The sequence below is a fragment of the Heptranchias perlo genome, chromosome 15 (genome assembly GCF_035084215.1).
Source record: "Heptranchias perlo isolate sHepPer1 chromosome 15, sHepPer1.hap1, whole genome shotgun sequence".
NCBI classification, from domain to species: Eukaryota; Metazoa; Chordata; class Chondrichthyes; order Hexanchiformes; family Hexanchidae; genus Heptranchias; species Heptranchias perlo.
The window spans coordinates 28966390-28990730 of NC_090339.1; the positions used below are offsets into that span (position 1 = coordinate 28966390).

The 24341-nt window shown below is 41.3% G+C and overlaps 1 protein-coding gene across 1 annotated transcript in view; it reads left to right on the forward strand.

Moving 5' to 3' along the window:
• Positions 1 to 639: 639 nt before the first annotated feature.
• The window catches only part of si:ch211-153b23.7 (TNFAIP3-interacting protein 3), a 34724-nt gene continuing 11022 nt past the window's right edge, over positions 640 to 24341 (forward strand). The window contains exons 1-4 of the mRNA XM_067996985.1: positions 640 to 1518; positions 15504 to 15678; positions 17304 to 17447; positions 22210 to 22338. Coding sequence (XP_067853086.1) covers positions 1388 to 1518; positions 15504 to 15678; positions 17304 to 17447; positions 22210 to 22338 — 579 coding nt within the window. The 5' untranslated portion in view covers positions 640 to 1387. The remainder of the gene's footprint in view (positions 1519 to 15503; positions 15679 to 17303; positions 17448 to 22209; positions 22339 to 24341) is intronic.

The following is a 24341-nucleotide window of genomic DNA, read 5'->3' on the forward strand; positions in this document are numbered from 1 at the left end:
CCCGATCTTCCAGATCTCACCATTGGTTTTAATGGGGGAGGAGCTGCGATAATTAGCTGTTTGACTTTTTGGGCAAGGATCTCTGTGGAACAACGCAAAAGTCCCAGTAAATTATGGTGTCGCATAAGTAATGGCATAAGTCATTCATAGAATCATCTTGCAAGGAAGAAAGCCATTCGACCCATCGTGGTTCTTTGAATGAACTATCCAATTAGCCACTCACGCCATAACTTCCTGGAATTTCTGCACTGGAACAATAGTGTACGTGGTAATGGCGCAAATTCATGCCCAATTTCTTAATCTTAAGGTGGTACATATTCTGGACACCCTTCCATAACAACCAATTTCTTGTCTGGAGGAGGGACTCGTGGAACAGCTCTTGCGGGAGTGCCAAAACCTCATGACCCTGCCCTGCAAATACCCACCCGACACACACACACACACTAATTCACATGATGGAAATATTTGTTGAAGATACATGCACACGGTAAATTCACTCCAGCACACCAATCCTGACTCAAGGCTGTCAATGAAGACGGTACCGTTTCAGCCGGTTGGCTTTTAAGTGGAAAGTACATATTTGAAATAATAGTCACATGCCTTGGAAAGTACAGATTGCTTTTTTCGGGGTGGTGGAGCAGACACGACAGTTACCGTCACACAATGAACTGACCAAAAAGACAAGGTCGGTGGCGGGGGCGGTTCAGCCAAGAAAATGACACGTTCCCTCAGTTGCTACATTTGCAGATCAGCCCAGCGTCAACACGGGAAGTGGCAGGGCTGTGACCTGCCCCAAATCTGAACATTTGGTTAAACAAAATCAAACCTCAGGATCAGCTTTGTGTGAAGCTCTGACAAGGATCGGATTCTCGTTTCCCTCTTCCGCTTTCTTTGATGCTCTGGAAAGTCCCGGGGCATTTTCTGAAAGCCGCAGCGATCACATCCGCCTGTCTTTGTAGTTTCTGTGTCCATATTTCACGTGATGAAAAGTTTTTTAAAAAAATAACATGGAAGTTTTGCATCCAAATTTTTGCATTGGAAGGATCACGACCTGAAAGTGATTCGAATGATGCTGTGAATAATTAATGTCAGATTTACTCATAATTCAAGATTGTAAAACATGCGGGTTCTGAGTCATTTTTAAGGGTCGGATTTACTATCGTTTGTTTTAATATAAGAGCGAACGAGTTGTAGCTTCGCATTGTCAGCTGCGCTGGACACAGTTGCCGATCAGCACCTGATGCTGAGTAAATTTCCTTCTGAAACTGAATCAAAGCCACTTCCTCTTTCAGCAAGTAGGTTGAAAGCCTGGTGACAGGGGACTTCTGTAGTAAACTGGAGGATCGTGAGGACTATACAGTCTGCGGCCAGAGTCTGTGATCGAAGAATGGAAGCCAAAGCAAGTCTGATGCCCCACTCCACTTACAGCCCTGAGCTCCCCCCGACGCTGGACAAAACTTCCAAGCTTTACCACGAGGATGAAAGAAAGGACATCGCAACAACTGAAAATGCCTTTAGGTAAGTTATTAGATTGTTCACTTTATTTAGTGCACTGCTTCGACCCCCCACCAGTCACTTAGCAAGTCTGTGCAGTGAAGGTTGCGCTCCGCAGAGCAGGAAAGTCTCAAGTGATTGCTGAGTGACAGGGTGGGGGGTCATTATAATTGACCTCGGCCTCATTGGGTTTCAAAGGGGAAAATCGGGTAGGGGTCCCACTATTGACTGTTATTCAGCAGTTCCTACTGGATCAGGGTAAAATGTGTATGGAATTGGAGTGAGGACTGAGTCTGGTTTGACTATGATGCCTCCTATAGTCAAATAGCCTGCTGACACTGTCAAGGCTTTTGTATAAAATGATGGTCACTGGATTGAGGTATGAGCAAATGAACCAGTAACCATGGAATCATACTCCAGCAGAGGGTCAATACCTGCGGGAGAAGATAAACTTAGCGGACAAAAATTGGCAAGAATAAAAAACGTTCTAAATTTAAAATATTCTGAATGATATGATTTAAAGAATTTAATTGCTTCAGTTGTTTAATTATTATTAAGCCTCTTCATTAAATATTGAAACCAGATATCCCAATTTTCAGAATCCCATTTCAGGGAGGCACTGCTAAAGCCATTTTCAGAACTGCTCCATTCCAGTACACATTAAGATAATGTATGTTTTGTGCTTCTATTGAGGAATCTCCAAATACGGCATTTTATTTGCTTACCTGCATGATGTAAATTCTGTCACGGATAGGGCTGTAGGTTTTGCATTGAGTCTATTTTTGCTATTTTGTGAAGTCATAGAACCATAGAATGGTTACAGCACAAAAATAGGCCATTCGGCCCATTTAACCTGTGCTGGCCCTTTGTAAGAGCAATCCAGTTGGTCCCATTCCTCCGCTCTTTCCCTGTAGTCCTGCATTTTTTCCCCATCCAATTCCTTTTTGAAAGCTACGATTGAATCCGCTTCCACCACCCTTTCAGGCGGCACATTCCAGATCATAACTACTTGCTGCATTAAAAAGTTTTTCCTTATGTCGCCTTCAATTTTTTTTGTCAATCATCTTAAATCTGTGTCCTCTGGTTCTTGACCCTTCCGCCAATAGGAACAGTTTTTCTTTATTTACTTTATCTAAGCCTTTCATGATTTTGAAATATCAAATCTCCTCTTAACTTTCTCTGCTCTTCTCAACCTTCTCTGCTCTAAGGAGAACAGCCCCAGATTCTCCAGTTCATCCACGTAACTCAAGTCCCTCATCCCTGGAACCATTCCAGTAAATCTTTTTTGTACCCTCTCTAAAGGCCTTCACATCCTTCTGAAAGCACAGTGCCCAGAATTGGACACAATACTCCAGCTGTGGCCAAACCAGTGTTTTAGATCAACATAACTTCCTTGTTTTTGTACTCTATGCCACTGTTTATAAAGCCCAGTATCCTGTATGCATTTTTAACTGCTTTCCCAACCTGACCTGCCACCTTCAAAGATTTGTGCCCCAAGTCTCCCTGCACCCCCTTTAAAATTGTACCATTTAGTTTATATTGCCTCTCCTCATTCTTCCTGCCAAAACGTATCGCTTCGCACTTCTCTGCGTTAAATTTCATCTGCCACGTGTCCGCTCATTCCACCAGCCTGTCAATGTCCTCTTGAAGTCTATTACTATCCTCCTCACTGTTAACTATACTTCCAAGTTTTGTGTCATCTGCAAATTTTGAAATTGTGCCCTGTACACCCAATTATAAGAAATTAATATATATCAAAAAAAGCAGTGGTCCTAGTACCGACCCCTGGGGAACATCACTGTATGCCTTCTTCAAGTCAGAAAAACAACTGTTCACCAATATTCTCCGTTTCCTGTCACTTAACCAATTTCGTATCCATGCTGCCACTGCCCCTTTTATTCCATGGGCTTCAATTTTGCTGAGTCTTTGTAGAAATACATCGAGTCCCCACAACTTCACAGACATTCAGGAATTCCACAGAAAAAAAAGTTTATTCCTTACAAAACATACAGCCTTAACTATGAACAAAACTGGACCACCGAGAAGGACAGGAAAATCAGGATACAGGGATAGTCCTGCAGATTGAGAAGCAGTTGGGACATCTGTTAAAAACATTAGTGAAAAGATAGGCTGCTATTTGACTGAGTTTGTAAAGATGCCTAAGCATGTATTTCAGGCTTTTCTGGATTGACAGACCTGTCATTGAGTTAGTTTCATATAACATACAATATATGCCTCTGACAACTTATTTTAAAAAATGTTAAAAATGTAATCACTTTACTTCAGCTTGTCTTGTCACCCCCTTTCCCTCATTCTAATATCTTCATGATCCTCTGTTCTATTTTTAATGTTACTTGTTTTCTACTAAAACTAACCTGTCCTATCTTTTCCAATCCCTTTCTCCTTTGAAAATGAACCTTAAGGTCTTTTGTTTATCTTGCTTCATCTTTCTCGGCTCCCATGATCCATTTTTGGAGATGAGTTAAAAAACGTTTCTCTTAGACAGAGAAGTAGCACTAAAGGCCATGTGCTCAATTTTCAACATAAAAATATGGGTGGTTTGGGGGCGGGGTGGGCGGTGGGGGCATTGAAAATTGCCACCATTTCAGACCTGCCCCCAACCCACCCATTTCCGTTTTTCACTGGGGCGGGCGACCAACACGCTCCCAGGAGGCGGGTCGGGCCTTAAAATCTTTCAAGGAGGCTTCAGGTCTCCATTTTTCTCAAATTCCCGATTTCAACCCCGGGGGGGGGGGTGGGGGTGCCGGGATTCCCGGACCTTTTGTTTTACGCATCGTGAAAGGAGGCGAGAAGGCCCAAGACTAACAGTTAGGTGCTTAGAAAGGGACAGCTTGTGAGCCCGGAGGAGCAGAAGTGCTTCCCCCAGGCCCAACAAGCCTACCTGCACGAACCCCCACCCCCCCCAACGATCGTGGACCCCCCTGACCCTGATCCTCCCACCCCCGACCCTGATCCTCCCACCCCCTGCCCCGACCCTCCCCCTCAGTGAACCTATGCCCACCCATGCCCCCCTCATCCATACAAACAAAGACTTACCTGAACACATCCTCTCCCTGGCTGGCCTCCGGTCTGACAGACCAGCCCATCGTAAAAAAAATAAAAGGCATCCTTATGTCAAAATCGTACTAATGGATTTCCCGACCTCAAATTGACCCCCCCCATCCCCCTTCCTGGCTCCGTTTTAAAATTGAGACCCATGTAGTTTCAACCAATTGAAAGCTCAGATATTTAAGAATGACTTAGTTGTATCATGGGTTTATTTTTGCGTGTGAAAACATGGATGAGGCTGACAAGTAGGTATGATCTTTCAAAACATTAATCCCAGTTTTTCTAAAAGTTAAAATAAGAGTTAGGCTTCAAATAAAACCATTCACCATGACAACACAGGTCCTTAACGAAGACCAAAGCTCGTATTGCAACATAAAACACTATGAAACGTTGACGAAGGAGGAAGCCTCCGAAAGCTTGTGAATTTAAAATAAAATTGCTGGACTATAACTTGGTGTTGTAAAATTGTTTACAATTATGAAACATTAGTTATTACTTTTCTTAATTGGACAAAAGCAGGCATGAGCCAGTTGCTGTTGTTGGGAACCTGTTCACCCAGTATCCACTTTAAGCTTAGCGCTATTCAAACAATTCAGGCTTTTATTGCACATTAACACCTCTGTAGACTTCTGTTTGCTAATGGTTTATATTGGAGTGGAAGTCAAATGTGTATTTCATTGTTTTTATTGCTTTTTGTACCTCAAAAAAACTCTGGTAGTAAGTGACATCAGTTAGTTGTAATGTATGGGTTGAAACTGTAGCCAATGTTTTGAAGTCAAGGGTTGAAATCGCACTGATATTAGTAACAAAGTTTTAATCTATTCGCATGACATTCATCTCTGCTATTTTAACAAAAAAAATTAATCCATTTAAAATTGATGTGGAGATGCCGGTGATGGACTGGGGTTGACAATTGTAAACAATTTTACAACACCAAGTTATAGTCCAGCAATTTTATTTTAAATTCACAAGCTTTCGGAGGCTTCCTCCTTCGTCAGGTAAATGTTCAGGAGCTCCTTGAAGTCTACGCATTTATACATCACAGAACAATACATGGTGTTTACAGACTGCCCCTGCAACTGCCCGTTGCCAAGGCAATCACCGTGTTCAGACAGAGAGGTGTCACCTGCAGAACCCCCGAATACACATTCAACAAAAAAACAAACAGGAAAAAAAACAGAGAGAGGCAGAAACATCCGGAAGGCAGAGAAAGCCAGCAAATGACCCATTATATTAAAAATAGATAACATTTGTTCACTGGTGGGGTAACGTGTAGCGTGACATGAACCCAAGATCCCGGTTGAGGCCGTCCTCATGGGTGCGGAACTTGGCTATCAATTTCTGCTCGACGATTTTGCGTTGTCGTGTGTCTCGAAGGCCGCACGACAACGCAAAATTCACATCATTATTAAAATAGTCGGTGGAGCTTTCAACTTCGGCGATGACATAAAGAGCATTAGAGGATCAGCCGCCCATTATACGTCCCGCCTGATTTTCCTTTCCCTTGAAGTCAGTGGAAAGGCCAATCTGAGACCACCCATTTTAACTCCCTCCACCGCCAAAGTTGAAAGTTCCGCTCAGTAAATTTCAAATGAGTGTGTTAATACTTTTATTACTAATAACTCACAATATGGGCCTGGAAATTCCAGGTGGGTTCTCTCAATCTTCCGTCCTAACTTCGGCAGAAGATAGCCAGAACCCCTGCAGAAACAGCTTAAGCATCCTCCCAGTTTGTAGATCTTGATTAGACTTTTCTTTCTAAACCACATACTTATTCCCTTGCCTGTTTCACCTTGAAATTATGCAATGGAATGCCTGTGTACGAATGCTCAATTTGCCTGAAATTCCTTTGTCTGTTATTTTAATGGATGTTCTAACCAGTTAAAAATAGATGGGTTAACACCTCCACTAAATAGTAATAGTGGAGAAAGGTATTTCAAGCTAGTGTCTCTATGGTGTAATTTCAAAGCCTTTTTGTATTTCCTAGGCTTTCCCACCCCCAAGTCTGACTACATTAAGAAACAGTCTGGAAATAAAAAGCCTCCATTCTAATTTCTGGTTCTTAGAGTGGAAAATTTGAAAAAAACATACAAAGTTATATTTTTGAATAACATGTTCCCAAATCATGGTCAGACTTTCCCCACACTGCAATTTTTTATTGTATTTCCTTGAATTTTTTTTGTATCTCTCGGTCTCCATCTTCCTCTCGCTCATCCATTTTCTTGTAGACTCCCAGTACTCTTGGCTTTCCTTCCTGTATTAGTACATGTAATTTTCCCTGTATAATACAGGAGATTTTACATAGTTGTATTACGATGCATTTATTTTCCATATACAAGTAGGTATGCTCTTCAGAAGGATTACTCCTAGATGTTTTGTAAGGTTAAACAATGGTTACATGTCAAACAAGACATTTTACCATGCTGATATGGAAGGACTCCAGGCCCAGAAGAATGTTTTGAAATGCCTTTTCTACAGAACAAATACAGGCGATGCCATGTCACAACAACAACAACAACTTGCATTTATATAGCACCTTTAACGTAGTAAAACATCCCAAGGTGCTTCACAGGAGCATTATCAACAAAAATTTGACACTGAGCCACATAGGAAGATATTACTGGTGTTTTTTTTCTGAAAATTGAACTAATAAAAGCTCAAACAAAGGGTCTGAGTCTCTTGCTCTCTCACTGTCCCAATCTCTCTCTCCCCTCAGCTTAATGCACTTTCTAAAGTTGATAGAATAGTAAACAAAAGCCACAACAGATGTGTAATCCTGTTGTTTCTCTCTCATATACATATAAACAGATATATATATACATCCTCTCTTTAAAAAAACATTATACATTTTACCTCAAAACCTTTGAAATCTGTACTCTAATTTTTCAAAATTATTTTATGAAGTGCTACTGGGCAGAAAGTGCTAGAAATAAGAAAAATATTCCACTAAGCTGACTGAATGGTACTGTTAGATCCTGTGAAATTAGGTATGCTGTATATGCTCAGGTTGCACAATCGAAATTTAGCTCAGAGTCACAACTCTGGGCAAAAATATTGAATCAAGCCCTGGGTTTTGGGAGAGGCTGGGGGTTTCAAGTAAAAACCTAAATGAAGGCATTACCAGGCACAAAAGACAATTCAATGGATAAATGTAATTAAACTATTGTGAAATACATATTTTTAAATTTAGTTTAACCCTTATTTTAAACATTAGAAATTTCAGTTACTAAGAAAATAACAGTACATTAAAAATGTATCAGGAAGCATTTTGAGCAATTTGTGGGAACCTGGTTGTCAGCTAGTGCAATAACAATGACAAGTTACGTAGCAAAATCCATTGTAAATGCAGATGTAGGAATTTATAATTGGAAAAGTTGACACAAAAAGTGACACAACAGAAAGTCAAGTTGTGTAGACAGAAAGCACGTGCTGACATAAGATTTTAAATAAGACACAGCAAAACATTGTTTTGATATTAGACTTGCGTAAGTAATGTATTATTCTCTGTGACACCTGTTGGTTGAAGCATTACATTCTTGCTGTGTAAGTTAAAACAGGTCTGAGAAAGATATTTGAGTTAGACTCAATTAATTTGTTTTAAGAGTGTGGACAATTCTGGAAGATTCCAGTGAAACAAAGGCTCAAAGAATAGCTAGAAAAATGGTAGCCAAAGAGGATTGGTCCTTATAACAGACAAGTAATCTATGGGTTAGTAAAAATCCTGTCCACAAACTTTACTTCCTGTTGTCATGAATTTTGGTCACATTTGTGTGTCAATATTCACCATTGTAAATTCTTAGGTCAGCATTTCCCATTCAATTTTACCGTGTCAACTGCTACAACATAAGAGCAGATTCTGACCACTAAGTGGTTTGGTGGGCCGATTTTTTTGACTTCTCTCTCTGAACTTCATTGACATTGTTTATATAAAAAAAACCTTGTATTTATCAACTGAATGTGGGTAATGCCATGGATAATTTATTGGTATTGCATCCATTGAGCTGCATAAACATTGGGAGATTTGCTCTGGTGACTTTGAGTAGCTTCCTTTTAAACACATTTCTGATTTTGCTACAAACCTTGTCCAGAAAAAGTCTTCATGAATTATTTAAGTTGTCGCTATACATAGAAATCAGAGCAATTCTTCCCCAATTGTATCACAACAGAGCCTATGAGTTATACTACTTATAGAAGGGAGATACTTAGGCTTATCAATACTTTCATTGTATTGAAGAATTCTTTTTCTCAATAAAAATATTTGAATTGTAATCAAAGTACTTGCTCGCCTGAAAGTAAAATGGCCCAACTATGATCTGACTAATGCAACCTTTCAGCAATATGTTGCTAAGATTCTTAGTGGCCAGTGAGGTATGGCATTGCACCATTAAATTGACTACTTTGTTTATGAAGTGACTTACTTCAAAAAGAAGCAAATATTTGTGGTCTGTTCCAGAATAGCACTAGAATCAAAATTCAGGGCTGATTTATTACTTAATCTACCTTGCAAAGTGGGAAAAATATTTGATAAAAATTACAAATTGACGGATTTTTTAAAACTAGTCAGTTTATATTGGAGGATTATTGTTAAAAGTTTTTTCATGTAGTGCATGTTGGCAGTAGTTATTTTCATGTTCAAACCTAAAGATATTTACTTGCTCTGTGCAAATGAACTCTTAGGTACTTTTACTGGAATTTGATATGCATTGCAATAAAGTGAACCTCAGTTGTCATCTTTGCATGAGAGATGCATGGAAGTTTGCTATTAATTTTGCATGGGTAACTTCCTGCTAATTGACTGTGATGTGTTACTGACAATATAATTAAAGGAACATTGATATTCAGCAAAGGTTACTGCCATTATTGTATTAGGGGTGTTAGTTGGATTGTGCAGTCAGATGATTGCTGATGTCATTGCATAACTTACCATGTCAACCACTAAATAATTTCTATTTTATTGAACATTAAAGAAACATAATCATGCAAAAACCACAACAAAGTAGTTTTTTACTGCAGCTGATATAACATGGGATGTGGCACACTCATGCTGTGGCAGATAATATCATGGCACTGAATTCTTGTAAAAAAAATAGTTTCATGAACTGGCAGTGCCTAAAATTCCCTGAAAGCCAGAAAAGTAGCCCTTTAATAAAGAACTGGGTGAACCATATGTAGGTGATGTTTGAGTTCACAATTTACCATCTTCTGAACTGCACTGGAGGCACTAAATGCCATGAACAGAGGATGGTTAGAAAATAATGAAAAGAAGTGAATATTTTAATAGAATTATTACCAGAGAAATATGGTTCAATGCTATGAAATAAGCATCACCCATCACAGCCGATAGGCTTGAGAAACGCATACGTAATTTATAAACTTTAATTAGTGATTCCCCCTATGTAAATGTGGATAGTACTTTAGGCGTTGAAAAATACCACACTCTGATATCAGTTGATCCTTTCCAGTTCCATCATGTCTCATCTCTTTTTTTTCATTTCATAACTTGGTGTGCTGCCATCAATAAATCAAGACTAGTGTATCTATAAAGATACATTGGCATGTCAAAAAGCACGGAGCTCGCAGATCTCTGCCTCTATTATAAAATGATTCAACATCCTATGTTTTAATGTAATGGTATGCTGCATTATTAGAAATCCAATTCACTACAATATTTACCTCACTTCCATAGGAACAGGAGTAGGCCATTTAGCCCCTGGATCCTGTTCCGCCATTCAATGAGATCATGGATGATCTATGGCCTAACTACATATACTCGCCTTAGTCCTGCATCCCTGAATTATTTTGGTTAACAAAAATCTATCAATCTCAGATTTAAAATTAGCAATTGAGCTAGCATCAACTGCTGTTTGCAGAAGAGAGTTCCAAACTCCTACCACCCTTTGCATGTAGAAGTGTTTCCTAACTTCACTCCTGAAAGTCCTGACTCTAATTTTTAGGCTATGTCCTCTAGTCCTAGACTCCCCAACCAGTGGAAATAGTTTCTCTCTATCTACCCTATTAGTTCCCCTTAATACTTTGAAAACTGCGATCAAATCACCCCTTAATCTTCTAAATTCCAGGGAATACCACACTAGTTTGTGTAATCTCATCTCATAATTTAACCCTTGGATTCCAGCTATCATTCTAATAAATCTACACTGCACTCCCTCCAAGGCCAATATATCCTTCCTACGGTGCAATGCCCAGAACTGAACACATACTCCAGGTGTTGTCTAACCAGGGCTTTGTATAGCTGCAGCATAACTTCTATCCCCTTGTATTCTAGACCTCTAGATATTAAGGCCAACATTCCATTAGCCTTTTTGATTATTTTCTGTATCTGTCCATGACATTTTAATGATCTATGTACATGGACCCCTAAGTCTCTTTGTTTCGAGCTTTTCACCATTTAGAAAGTACTCTGGTCTATCCTTTTTAAGTCCAAAGTGGATGACCTCACACTTGCTTAAATTGAAATCCATTTGCCACAGTTTTGCCCATTCACTTAATTTATTAATATCTCTCTGTAAATTTATGCTTCCACCTACACTGCTTACAGTGCTGTCTATCTTTGTGTCATCGGCAAGCTTAGCTATGTGGCTCTCTATCCTGTCAACTAAAGTTGTTAATAAATACAGTGATTAGTTGAGGTTCCAACAGAGATCCCTGTGGGACACCACTAGTCACATCCTGCCCATTGTCCCTACTCTCTGTCTCCTGCTACTCAGCCGATTTCCTAACCAGGTCAATAATTTGCGCTCAATTCTATGAGCTTCAACTTTAGCTAACAATCTCTTATAATATCGAATGCCTTCTGGAAGTCCATATAAACAACATACCAAGGATTGTGTTATAAAAAAGACAGGACTGAAAAATCTCACACACTAACTGGTCAGATGCAAGGTACTTTGCTCTCTCTACCTGGCTGAGAAACAAGGTAACATGTCAGCTTCCAAGTAACATCAGTGTGTTTATCACTTCATCTCCTCTATCTTTTCTTTCTCTACTTCTTGCTGCATGTAATCCTTTGAGGCCTGCTGCAGCACTTTCCAACCTGATTAGATCATTGTCTCAGAAAATGAACATTTGATTCCATTTCTTTCTGAGTAAATGATTATTGGTGAGGGCAACATTCAGTGGAACTAAAAACAAACAAAAACATTTTTACAAGGACAAGAGTAACTTTTGAAAGCATTTGTCCAGCATGAGGGTAGAATTTGTATATTATTTAACTAATATATAACTGGCAAGGCAAAAGTTTTTTTTAAAATCGACTTTGATTAGTCAGAATCTTCTCCCAGTGTTGAATTGCAGAATAACTCTGCTCTTCCCCAACAATGTTGCCCTTTAGCATTAAATGAATGGATGGATGGAAAATCAGGAGCTATGCACCCAGATGTGCTTTCTGTAAGCATCACTCCTTACTGCCGGATTACAGAATCTTCCCTTACACGTAGTCAAGCTGTACCAAACCTGGGAATATTGGTGCACAAAAAGGAGCATGTTCTAGTGTCAGCAGGGACATCCTTTATCTTGATGAACGGAAAAGCCATTTAAAAAATTTTTTAAATGGTAGAATATTTATTTGGAAGCAGAACAGTTGGAAGTTGATAAATAAGGACACGGGGTTGTGTCGGGAGGGGGTGGGAGGTGGTTGTAATTTTCACTTTTGCTACCTGGGCAGTAATTTGGCGAAGCGGATTTCAATAGGATGAAAATCAGGTGGATTCTACTATGGGCTCTGAAAGGTGATCTGCTCGACCAGGTTAATGCCCAGACAATGAAGTGTAAAATTAACCTCAGTGAATTCAAATAAAATGAGCATTTTCAGAAAACACACATGTAGTGCAGAGTGGCTTTAAACATAATTGCTTTTAGATGGCATAACACTGCAAAGAAAATGACCTTTGTGTAAAACCATAGCACAGACTAGTTGCCCAGCATATAGGCCTCAATGGACCTCACATTGCTGCACTCCATCTGTCATTGCACAATATACCCTGTTTCTACAAGTGACAGTGTAAGAGTTTACACCATGTATTGCACCCCCCTGCTGTTATAAAGTCACCCTCTGCATCACAAACCTGCAGGAAATACATAAATCAGAGCAGGTGATGCATGGTCTCGGTCTAAGAATGGAACTATTGAATTCCTGACTCACTGACTACTTCAGATATTGACTGTTTATGGCATTTGGTCTCTGCCACATATCCTCTACATGTGCTGTGATAATGGGCCCGATTTTACCAGGGGTGCGGGTTCCCGGCAGGTGGGCCAGCGGGCGGGTTGAAAACGCGCCCGGTGAAATTAATGGGTTGCCCGCGCGATCGTAGCAGGCAACACACTAATTGGATCCACTTACCTGCTCCTCCGGGTTCCCCGATGCTGATCTGCGCTTCGGGCGGCCTGCGCATGCGCAGTAAGATCTGTCAGCTGGAGGCGCTCTATTTAAAGGGGCAGTCCTCCACTGACAGATGCTGCCACAAACAGCAAAAATTACAGCATGGAGCAGCCCAGGGGGAAGGCTGCTCCCAGTTTGATGATGCCTCACCCCAGGTATCATTAGATGGGGTGAGGAGGAGGGGGAGGACAGAGATCTTCCACCCGGCGGGCGGGAGGAAGCAGCCTGCCTCTGCCACCAAGAAGGCCTGGCTCGAGGTGGCAGAGGAGGTCACCTGCGCCACCAACATATCGCCCACCTGCATACAGTGCAGGAGGCGCTCCAATGACCTCAGTAGGTCAGCCACAGTGAGAACACGTAGTCTTTCCCCTACACTCCGTCTGCCACAACACTGCCCCCACCCCACATCTCCTTCGGCACTGCCAACACTATTCTGTCACATCACCCCTCATACCCACTCAAACCTCATCCTCATCTTACCTGCACCTACTCACCTCGCGAGTACTCATCCCGCCACTACCACGCAACCCAATCCTCATACAATCTCATGGCTCTATCCCATACTCACCCTCTCGTGCATCTCTCTCACGGCCAGCCTCACTCAACCTGCCACCACCTGTGCTGCAGCCACAGGGCATGCATCACATATGTGCAGTAGGCAGCGTAAGGCAAACGTGTCGTGAGCATGAAGGGGATGCACAAGGGTGTTTGAGGGTTTGTCATGGTTGTTACTTATATTGAATTTCAGAACAACTCACATCACACATTATATTGGCACCACTACTGCCATGTCTTCGCGAATCCTGTCCGGTTTGTGCAATAATGCCCGCTCCTGGGTATCCCGATGAGGACCCACCACTGATGCCACCCAGTGTGTCACTGCAGAGTGGGTGTAGGTGTATTTGCAGGGCTTTTCTGCGCAGACGACTGAGAGACATCGGGGATGTCCCCGGTTGCAGCCTGGAAGGCTGTGGAGCAGAAGTTCGGGAGGGCAGTGGTGACTTTGACAGCGACAGGTAGGAAGATGGTGCACGGGCCAGCCAGGAGCAGTTCGGCATGAAAGAGGCTGCAGATGTCCACGGCTACATGTCGACTGACTCTGAGCCTCCGTGTGCACTGCTGCTCAGAGAGGTCCAGGAGGCTGAGCCTCGGTCTGTGGACCCTGTGGCGAGGGTAGTGCCCTCTGCGACGCATCTCTCTCTGCGGTAGCCCTCCCTCCTGCTGTACAGGTGGATGTGTCACAGCACTCTGTTGTGGAGCTCCACGTGTCAGAGGTGGACGGTGTGGATGGCGAGGCTGGTGAGACTGGTGATGCTGTTCGCCCTCCGAGGAGGTCATGACTGCAGCTACGGTGGCCCCCATCCGCAAGATGTACATCTGAGGGGGTCCGCAAGGTAGGTACATGTCTCCGGACCCCGTGGTAAGTGTGCAGGTTGGTGACTGCGACCATCAGGAGGAGGGTGGTGGAGGCCAAACATTGTCCCAAGTGACAGAGCGGCCTCCTGCAATGGCTGAGGGTCTCCCCCCGCCCCCCCACCTGTCAAATGGACCTTTGCAGCTGCCACAGGCTGACAGCTGCAACACGTCCATTTCAACTGGGAGTGTTTCCCCCAGTGTGGGAAACAGTCCCATGTTTATCCAAAATCACACACAGTCCCTTAATCAGGTCAGTTAATGACCTGAACAAGCAAAGTAAATACACTCAAGTGGCATCCCATTGGCTTTAATTGCCTGCGGGATTCCCACCAGCGGGGGCTGCGCGCGCACGCCGACGCGTCATCGGGGAACCCGGAAGTGGGCGGGATCGAGGCGCGATCCGGTCCCGCACCTGGATTTCGGGATTTTCGTGGCCCCCCCTCCGAGAACGCACCCGGTAGCGGGTGCTAAAATCGGGCCCAATGAGTTTATTAAAATATCATTGGTTTAAAGATATACATTACTAAACAAGAACTATTCTCTGCATCAGGTTAACCTGATAACGGCATCAATCTAACTATAAATGAATATTGGATATTCGATCAGTCACATGGTTCCTGACAATCAAGTTGACCTCTTTATTGAGAAAAGTGGTGTTTGAATGATTTGATGGCTCAGTCTGGACTAGAAGCTGAGCCTGTTATCCATGTGCCATATGCATTATGCTTTAAGACTGTGTAAAATAATGTGAGGAACTGCAGCTTTGAAATAATCTAAAAATTGGAAGTGTTAATAATGGCCGTGTTTGGATGAAATCCAGGTTGAAATGAAAATACCTCAATTGGGGATTGTGAAATATTATTGGATAGTCTAGAACACCATAGTTCATAGGAGAACAACATGTTTTTCTCATTGATGGGAAAGTCGTGCACTTATCCTCTACTGACAACTGTTTGAATTTCCCTGTACTGGAGATTAACTTTGGCCTCTGATCCATAATTATCTACCAGATATTTTAAGTATTGCGCTATTAATGATCTAGTTTATCATGTTATATGATTGCCAGACCCACAGTTGCCCAGGTTACTGAGCACTGATATTAAACAATATGTTATTTTTTTTTTAGAGAAAGTGTCTCAAGAACACCAAATAATCCATTCCAACTGATCCAAAATTCAAATGAGTTTGGAGATGAGGAGAATGTGACCTTTATCACAGAAAGCATGAGTGTCACTACTGCAGACGAGGAGAAACTACTGCTGCTGAACAGGAACACTGAACTGAGACGCATGAACAAAGAGGTATTTGGTCCTCTTGCACTTCTGTATTTTGTTAAGCAACTTACATACGCTAGATAATTTGCATAGGCAAAATCTATTGAGCAACACTCCACTGGAGTTTCCCTTCTGAGCAAAGAGCAACACAGACAGAAATTTGTAATTAGCACAGTCCTCTTCTCTACAAAATAAAATCAGTCAAGCATGTAGTCATTAAAATGCCTTGAGGGTATTTATGTTTTGATATACTTGGTTGGAAACTTGCCTCTGAGACATCAATGGTGTTGCCAGCATATCAAGACAGCACATATAATTAAATGGGAAGTCAAGTCCATTATTACAAATGTCATTGTGGGAGGGGTTGATCACCATATCAAGGCATTGAGACCACATTGTGTTTTCATTCCATTCCATTATGTAGTTAAATGATGTTCTGTGTACATGTCACATTGACTAAAGACCATTCAACATGAATGAATGTGCGTGACTCTGAAACTATATCACAGGTACAAGTGCTCAGCTCAACTCAAAAACTGAAGTGACTCAAAGTGAGCCATTTCAGGTTAGTTGTCAAATATTTGAAGTTTTGATCATTCAGAATTCTGCCCCTTAAAATCCTATAGGTGTGTGTGTCGAGGGATAATGTATACCCTAACATTATTTTATAATACTGGTAGATCTCCTTTGGCATCGCTCATAGTGAGTCGAGGGAAAAGCAGGTTGTAGCTGGGGTACTATCATTGTCAGCTGACATGATACTCCCAAAGGCTGCGACCCACTGGAGAAGCTTGTGACAGAACATCTATTTTTTGGTTGCTGGATGTGTTCAGCTTGTTATGGTTTACCTTTTTTTTCTCTGTGGATGCACATGAAAAACAAATTGTCAAGAAAGGGAATGGAAAACAGCAGGGAGACAATGCAGTTGATCGCAGACTGAGAGAGTGAGTGTGCTGCAGCATAATTCTGAGTTGGGTGACAACAGCAGGGAGCGAGGTTGTACACTGGGCATGAGGCCCATGAGTGGCAGTGGAACTTGCCATGGTACATTCATATGGATTAGTTGAAAGCAATGTTTAACACAGTTGACAATTGTGGCAGTGGGTAATGTGACTGTAGAGTGAGATCAGGGGATAGAGTTTTTCTCTGTGTGTTGTATCCATGGAGCAGGAGCAGGTATTGGTGCAGGCAGTGGTGAGTGACAGTAAAGAGAGAGAGTGGCTAAAGGAGGTGTGGGCCCATTAAAGACAGATGCAGGTGATACGGTAATAGGCAACAAGGTAATAACAGATTTATTAAACAAGTACTTTGTATCCATTTTCACAGCAGAGGAAGAGAATAAAATACCAATGATAGAAGGGAAACTAAAAGTAAATCAAGGGGAGGAACTTATTGGATAGATGCAGAGAAACAATTTTCCAGATAGAGTGGATACAATCTGCCAATCAGTGCAATCCATGTCCCTTAGAAATGATGAAGAAGTATCAACCGCTGGGTCATTACTGCTAGTTTACCAAGACATGGTGCTCAGTTGATCAGGAAATTCTATCTCCAGTTATTGATATAATACAGTAAAAGGGAAAGCTAGAGATTGGGGCTGCAGGTAATATGGATTACCTGCTTCCATTCTTATCATATGAACCTTCTTTCAGCTGATGAAACTCAACCAAGACTGGGACCAGATCTATCGAGCAACTACAACAGGACTTCAGCAAAGATTGGCAGTGCTACAGATGGAAGTTTCAGATACCAATCAGCATGCAAGTGCACTTTCCAAGAAACTGGACAATGAGCAGGTATGGGCAGCACCACCAACTGGAAATACTGATCAATAACTTTTACTCAAGAGCGTATTGTTTTCTAGTAAAATCCCTATTCTCATAGATGTCAAACATTAGTGCTTTGCACTGACAGTCAGCATTTTGGGGGCCTGATCAACATTTCCATATCAAATCAGTGTCACTGGGACCTTGCTCTAACCCGCTAGCCAACTCTTTGAGTCTAGTGGCTTATATACCAGATGGGCCTGCTCTTCCCAGCATTAATGGCCCAGATTGCCATCTGTGTACACTGTAAGCAGGAACTTTCTCAAGAACAGGATCTCCTGCACAGCTGGCAATCCCAGCCATTAGAACTGCGAGCTCACTGACAGAAGGAGTGAGGCCTATCTGGTTGGATGTGGGACCATGATAGCTGAGGGTTGGATGTGGGTGAGTGACAAGATGACGTAACTTTTGGGTAAGTAATGGCCTGTTGAAAATCTAAATGTCACTCGCCTGGTTCAGTCAGAACCCAATGCATTTGTGAAGGGCAATATGTTGAGTGAGTTGACGTGTACCAGTCTCCAGATGTGTCAGTGTGGGGACGAGGCTAGAAAGTAGCCTGGACCTTGAAGAAAAGTGAGTCAGTTTTAAAAGATTTTTTTTTAAACTGATTGGTCTCCTTACATAGAGGGGCAGGGAGAATATGGCCACGGTTGGCTGGTGGGGACTGGACAACCCCCACTCAATGATAGACATGGATTTTCCAGCCACATGAAGCAGGCGATTGCCAAAGATATGCACCTGTAGTGGTGCTTGTACCACCTGCCCCATGCAAAAGAGGTGTCATCCCACTAACCCCACAAACTCTGGCAAGATCAGTGCTGGAATGTACTGATGGGCATAATCCAGGTGTAAATGAGGAATTTTGGCTCCATTAAAATTAACCATAAATCACACAAAGGCTGTTCTTAAGTTGTCAGCTTTTTGTGAGTTGTATCAGCTTTTCTGAAGTTGCCGATCAACTTTTGCTTCATTTATTGTATCACTTCGAGAATGTTTTGAAAGTCTACATGGAAAGAATATGTTTCTTTTCAGTAACAGTGGTCTCTACTGATGACCCCATTTGAGAAGTCTATGTTTATAACTGGAATCCAAGTACAGTGCTACTTTAAAAAGAGGGTTAAGGTTAGTAAGATGCAAAATCATAATCATAATCATGACCAGGTCTCAGTTTGTGGGATGAATGTGTAATTTTCTTGGTAACCTCATACAGTAATGGGTCCCACTCATTTAGAAGAGAGTTTTTCTCCTCAGAACACAGTCATCTTAACATGTTGAGTTATATTTTCTGAAAGAAAGTACATTTTAAAAAGGTATGTATTTAAGAATAAAATAATCTTTAGACCTGCTAGTTGGTTAAAGCCCACATCATTTATTTTACTTCTTGCTAGATGTCAGTCAACTGATGCACAGCAGCTTCTTGCTCTTGCAACACAAGTTCAGTCACAGTAAAGATGGTAATAGTAGACATGTAGAATCTACAATTTTTTAAATATCACTTTGAATAGAGTCATTGGTGGATTCTTTATCTCAAGTGTATTGTTATGAAGGTCACATTACTGAGTCTCTGGACAATATTAACTGTAACATTGTGATGGGTTGGATTTAGCTCAGCACTGGCTTTGCTGTCGCCAGATATGCTGTTGTAACAGCAGCAAAGGCCATCTGTATTGCAGCGATTAACCTTAATTCCTTATTTAAAGCAGGGCATTCATAACATTACAGTACCTTGAAGAACAACATAATTGACCAAACATTAAACATTCCAATTCTGCCTGGGTGGATCTCTTCAGGAATTTGAAGTATTATAATAGTGTGATCCACATTGAAACTTCTTGGAACTTGCAACTTAGGCCCAGTGGAAGCACTCTCGTCTTTGAGTCAGAGGGTCGTGGGTTCAAGCTCCATTCCAGAGACTTGAGCACATAACCTAGGCTGATACTTCAGTGAAGTACTGAGGGAGTGCTGCACTGTCAGAGGTGTCATCTTTCAGATGAGTTGTTAAACTGAGGCCCCACCTGTCCTCGCAGATAAATGTAAATGAGACTACTCGAAGAAAAGCAGGGACGATTTCCTGGTGTCCAGGCCAACATTTATCCCTCAACCAACACCACTAAAACAGTTTTACTGGTGATTTATCTCATTGCTGTTTGTAGAACCTTGCTGTATTCAAATTGTTTGCCATGTGTCCCTGCATTACAACAGTGATTGCACTTCAAAAGTACTTCATTGGCTGTGAAGCGCTTCGGGACATTGTGAGGACATGAAACGCACTATATAAATACAAGTTCTTTCTTTACTCTTGCAAGACAAGTTGAACTGGCTGGACAGCTCAAAATTGTCTTAATCAATAATTAGGGACAGATTTAATGAACTATCAAAAGATTCAAAATCCAAGCACAGTCAGATAAACAATCATCCAAAAAAACTTCTCTAGCCATTGTTTAACTGGAGTTGTGCTTACATTTGTGACCAATTCATACCATGTATTTGAGCACTGGTTTAATCCAGTTGTCTAGCTACAGAATACTATTTAATTTGTTCATTAGTTCAGAAGTATTCAAGAAAGCTGGCTAAATAACTTCGTTTATAGCACAGCAGAGAAACTGCTTTCCCTCAACACATTGTCACTGGAGTGTCTTGTGGATGTGGGGGAGGCTGGAAATGAAGACCCTTAGACATTGGTGTCATCCAGTCCCTCTCAGGAAGCCTTTCTGTCCATGATTTAAATTATTCAAATGCACTGAAGTTGAATACCAAACTGAATCCAAACTCTGAATTGCTTAAGAGGTATAAGAGCCGATTTTTCTGTGGCTTTTGCCCTGAGCAACACTTATTTCCCAGATGCAAAGCACAGGAAAAAGGGGTGAGATCCATGAAGGCAAGTCCCCACCCCTTTATGTTGCCTCAGGACTTCTGGATTTTCCACCAGGAGGGGATGCAGTCAGAATGCTTGTGCTGTGATAGCTGTAGGTTATGTGCACGTATGGAAATGAGGTGGGCAGGAACATTCCTGGCACTCCTGCCTCATTTTCTGTGTTTAGCATGAGGAAGGCCCTGCAGCCAAAAGCCAATCCCACTGCCTCTCAGGACTGCAGCAGTGGCTGGCTTTCCACCCCCAATTCTGAGTGCAGGCCCATGCCATGGGGCACATTGGGGCAATGCAAATGACCTGATCCCCCAAATGCATGGGTGGGGGGGGGGCATGGGTTCAGGCTCTGTGCACTTTGGGTGTGCTGTGCTGGGCCCAGTGCTCAGGCACAGGGAGAACAGAAAAATCAGCCACAGGAGTATATTTATAAACAAAGTGCACAGTTGTGCCCAATTTAGATTCAAATATGATTGTTCCTATGAAATAAAGGTGTCCCTGTAGACTTCACTATTGTCGAAGCCCTTTGGTATCACTTTCTCTGACATACTGTGGCCTCTGATCTATTCGTCACTCTTTCTGGCTTCCTCATTAAGAATAGCTACACATCGGGGGTGGTGATAGGGAAATCAAGTGGCACAGAGCTGTTCATCTCACAAACATCACACAGAGAGTTATAACAGCTTTGCTACTATCTAACATGGCTGAACAGGTTAATGAGGGAGGGTGAGAGCTGAGTGGGGATTTCACTGGACTCTGACTTTGCTGCAAGCTTTTGTGAGGTGAACTTTCAATCAAATTATACATCCAGCAATATTTCATTTTTAGCTTTACCTCACAAACATTCTTGACGTGTTCTCCCCCCACACTGTGGCAGTTGCACCCAGATCCCCCCCACCTTTCATGTTGCAATCAGAGGAGCCAGCAGAATCCACACAAACCAGGAAGTTAATTTTCCGTTCTGTTAATAATGGTGCTTCAATCTGGAATGCCTGTATTGTTCAGCAGGTATTATCAAACAGTTATCCTTTGGCAGCATTGTATGACTGCCAATATATTTATGTTTTACTATTTTTAAATATTCCAGCACATTAAAATGACTAAACCATTTATTGATTTCTAATGTGCTGAGTTACTGGCAGCAAACTGCTATAATAGTGTAAAAATAAGTTCTGTTTACTTGCTGGGAGCCTTAAATCAGCACCTGACCAGAACACAATTGCAGCAGCACCCAATATGGCCATCGCAGAAGAATTTTGCTGAGGTGCATTATGCAGAGACTTTTAGCACAATGTGGGAAGTTTAAATGCCTTGTTCATTTTTGGCAGCAAATGTTAACAAGCAGACAGCACAGTGAAAATGCTGACACAGTTGGCTTATGTGTCTAGTTCCTTATTTACTTGATAGTTTTAGTTACAATTAGTTCCTAATTTGTCCAATTATTCAACAACAATACAGACAGTTTCCCCAAGTTAACCTCTGGGGAATTTTAGTGGTTGCTATGGGTCAGTAGTTTGACAATGTCAATTGAGAAGTTCAGAATTTTGTATTTTAATAGGACACATATTCTTTCATCTTCCAGAGAGTTTAATTGTTTATCTAAGTCTTAACAAACTAAGAATTTCAGAATCTCTCACTTAAATTACTTGTGGTAGTAGTTTCCCTTGCCATTCATTTGTCAATATTTGTATTAGTGCAGTAACCCTAGCTCCATATCTGAATGGATATAGGGCCAAAAATGTTGTTTGCTAATTAATGCTAAGCAGGCTCACTTGATCAGGTTGACAACATTTGAACCAGATATTCATGTTGCCTTTAATCAGTGCATAAAATGTATTTAATATAATTTGTTCATTTTGAAATTAGCGCAAAAGGGAGTATTATGAGCAATCCTTAATCCAAGAGATGAAGAGGAATCAACAGCTCCAGGAATATGTGAGACAACTGGAAAGTAAATTACACAGCATGAGAGAGAGAATCCCCCCACCCTTGGTGGTAAGTCTCTAACCTGTAAAAAGCTGGAATAGAGTTTAACAGTATGTGCTGGATGAGATTTAATCGGCCCTTCATAGTGAATGTAAATCTAGCCCCAAGTCAAGGACAAAGACCCTTTCAGTCCATCAAAGTTCATTCCTTCTAGTATTGTAGCTCATCAATATTGTATCCGACTGCATTTCATGTCTCTAATTCTAAATAAATTATTCCTAGTACAAAAAATTTGGTGCAATGTGGTATCCTGCGAATTTCTACACTTAACCATACGGAACACAATTTGCTGCCCAATCACTGCAAAAAAATCCCAGAAGCAGTGACAATGATAGTTTTTGACCAGCCGTTAATAATAAATCTCTTGGCCTAATAATGCCAAACATTTATCACCCTTTGAGTAAAGATTCTTTTAAAATCTAATATCCGCTGTAAAGTTAATTTTCATTAATTTAACTGTATATCCCGCAGTCTGACTGACCTAGCTCAACATGAAGTAATACTCTGGGTTCACCTTACCGATGACATTTAATATTCCATGTACCTCAATAAGATCTCTTCTTAATTTTCTTTGTAGACTGTAGTGCCTAAACTTCTACTAACTTTTCCTCCTGGCTCATCCCCATTACACCGGATCATTCTTGGTCATTTCTGCACATTCTCTGTGCATGTACATCCCTTTTGAAGCATGATGAGCATTGTACACAGTACTTCAATTATGCTCTAAGCAGTATGTTTTAAAGTCTTATCGAGTATGATAGCAATGTGCAACTCCCCCCCACCATATTCTTAACGAATGAGTGGAAGACTAGGAACTAGAATGTAATCATATGCCAATGACAATGGTCTGTTCCACAAAAATATATAACCCATTGTTACAGGCCTGCAGTGCAGTGGTAAAAAGCATTTATTTTGTAGTTAGACAGACCCAGGATTAAGCCTTGAGCCAGCATGTGAAGTCATCTGGTAGAGGGAAAAAAATGTTTCCCATTTTACCTTGCAACAAGACAAGGTAAATTATGTGCTTTATAATATTTTAACAAAAGAAAAAATAATGTATAGACTGCAACATGGGGAATTCTTCATTCGACACTTAATTCAGGCTAACCTACTTCTAGTGAGTAATTTCACATACTTCCTACTCTATGGTATGTGATTGAGTCAAACTCCTGGTACTTTAGTTAAATAAGTTTAATAACAATGGTACTTTAATTAAATAAAATAGGTTTAATAACTACAAGAAGTGCAAATTAAGATCTCCTTACTCTACTCGCAGTATTGTGCAAATAAAGAACTCCTGACCTTCCCCATTACACGAATAATTATATGTCAAAAGTTCACAGTCGTGCTTTTTCTTAAAGTGACTGCTGATAATATAGAACACTCTGTTCATTCCAGTATTCCTTCTTGTGTAGCAGAATACCACTGTACCAGTGCAGGTATTACTGTACTATACTCCCAGCCACAGAAAGTTCCAAGTGCAGGCTGTTTTCATTTGGTATGGTATGAAAATCACCTGAAGATTAAGAAATTTATGGGTCTGCATTTGCTGAAAACTTGTGCCATAGATCTATGACGTACGCCATTATTAAAGGTGCAGAAATTCCAGGAAATTATGCGTGAGTGAGTATGCCATTATTTACGTCACACCATAATTTGCTGGAACTTCTGCGCTGCTCCACAGAGACACTTGCCGAAAAAGTTGAACAGTTAATTATCATAGCTCCGCCCCCATTAAAACCAAGGGCGAGATCGAGTTTGCTGAATTACTGCTACTGTGATCGCTGCAGCCACTTTAGACCATTACAGAATGGCGCTGGAGGCCCCAGAATCAGTAAAGTATTCAATCGCTCTGCAGGTTGCCTGAGGGTAGGACTTGTTCTAGGAACTTCATTGAAATCTTAAATCAAATTAAATCCAACCCTGGACATTCTGTCTGAATGTACTATGCCCCATCCCCACATTATCAGATCAGAGCCATTACTCCTAAATGCATCCCTGTTGTTCTGTTC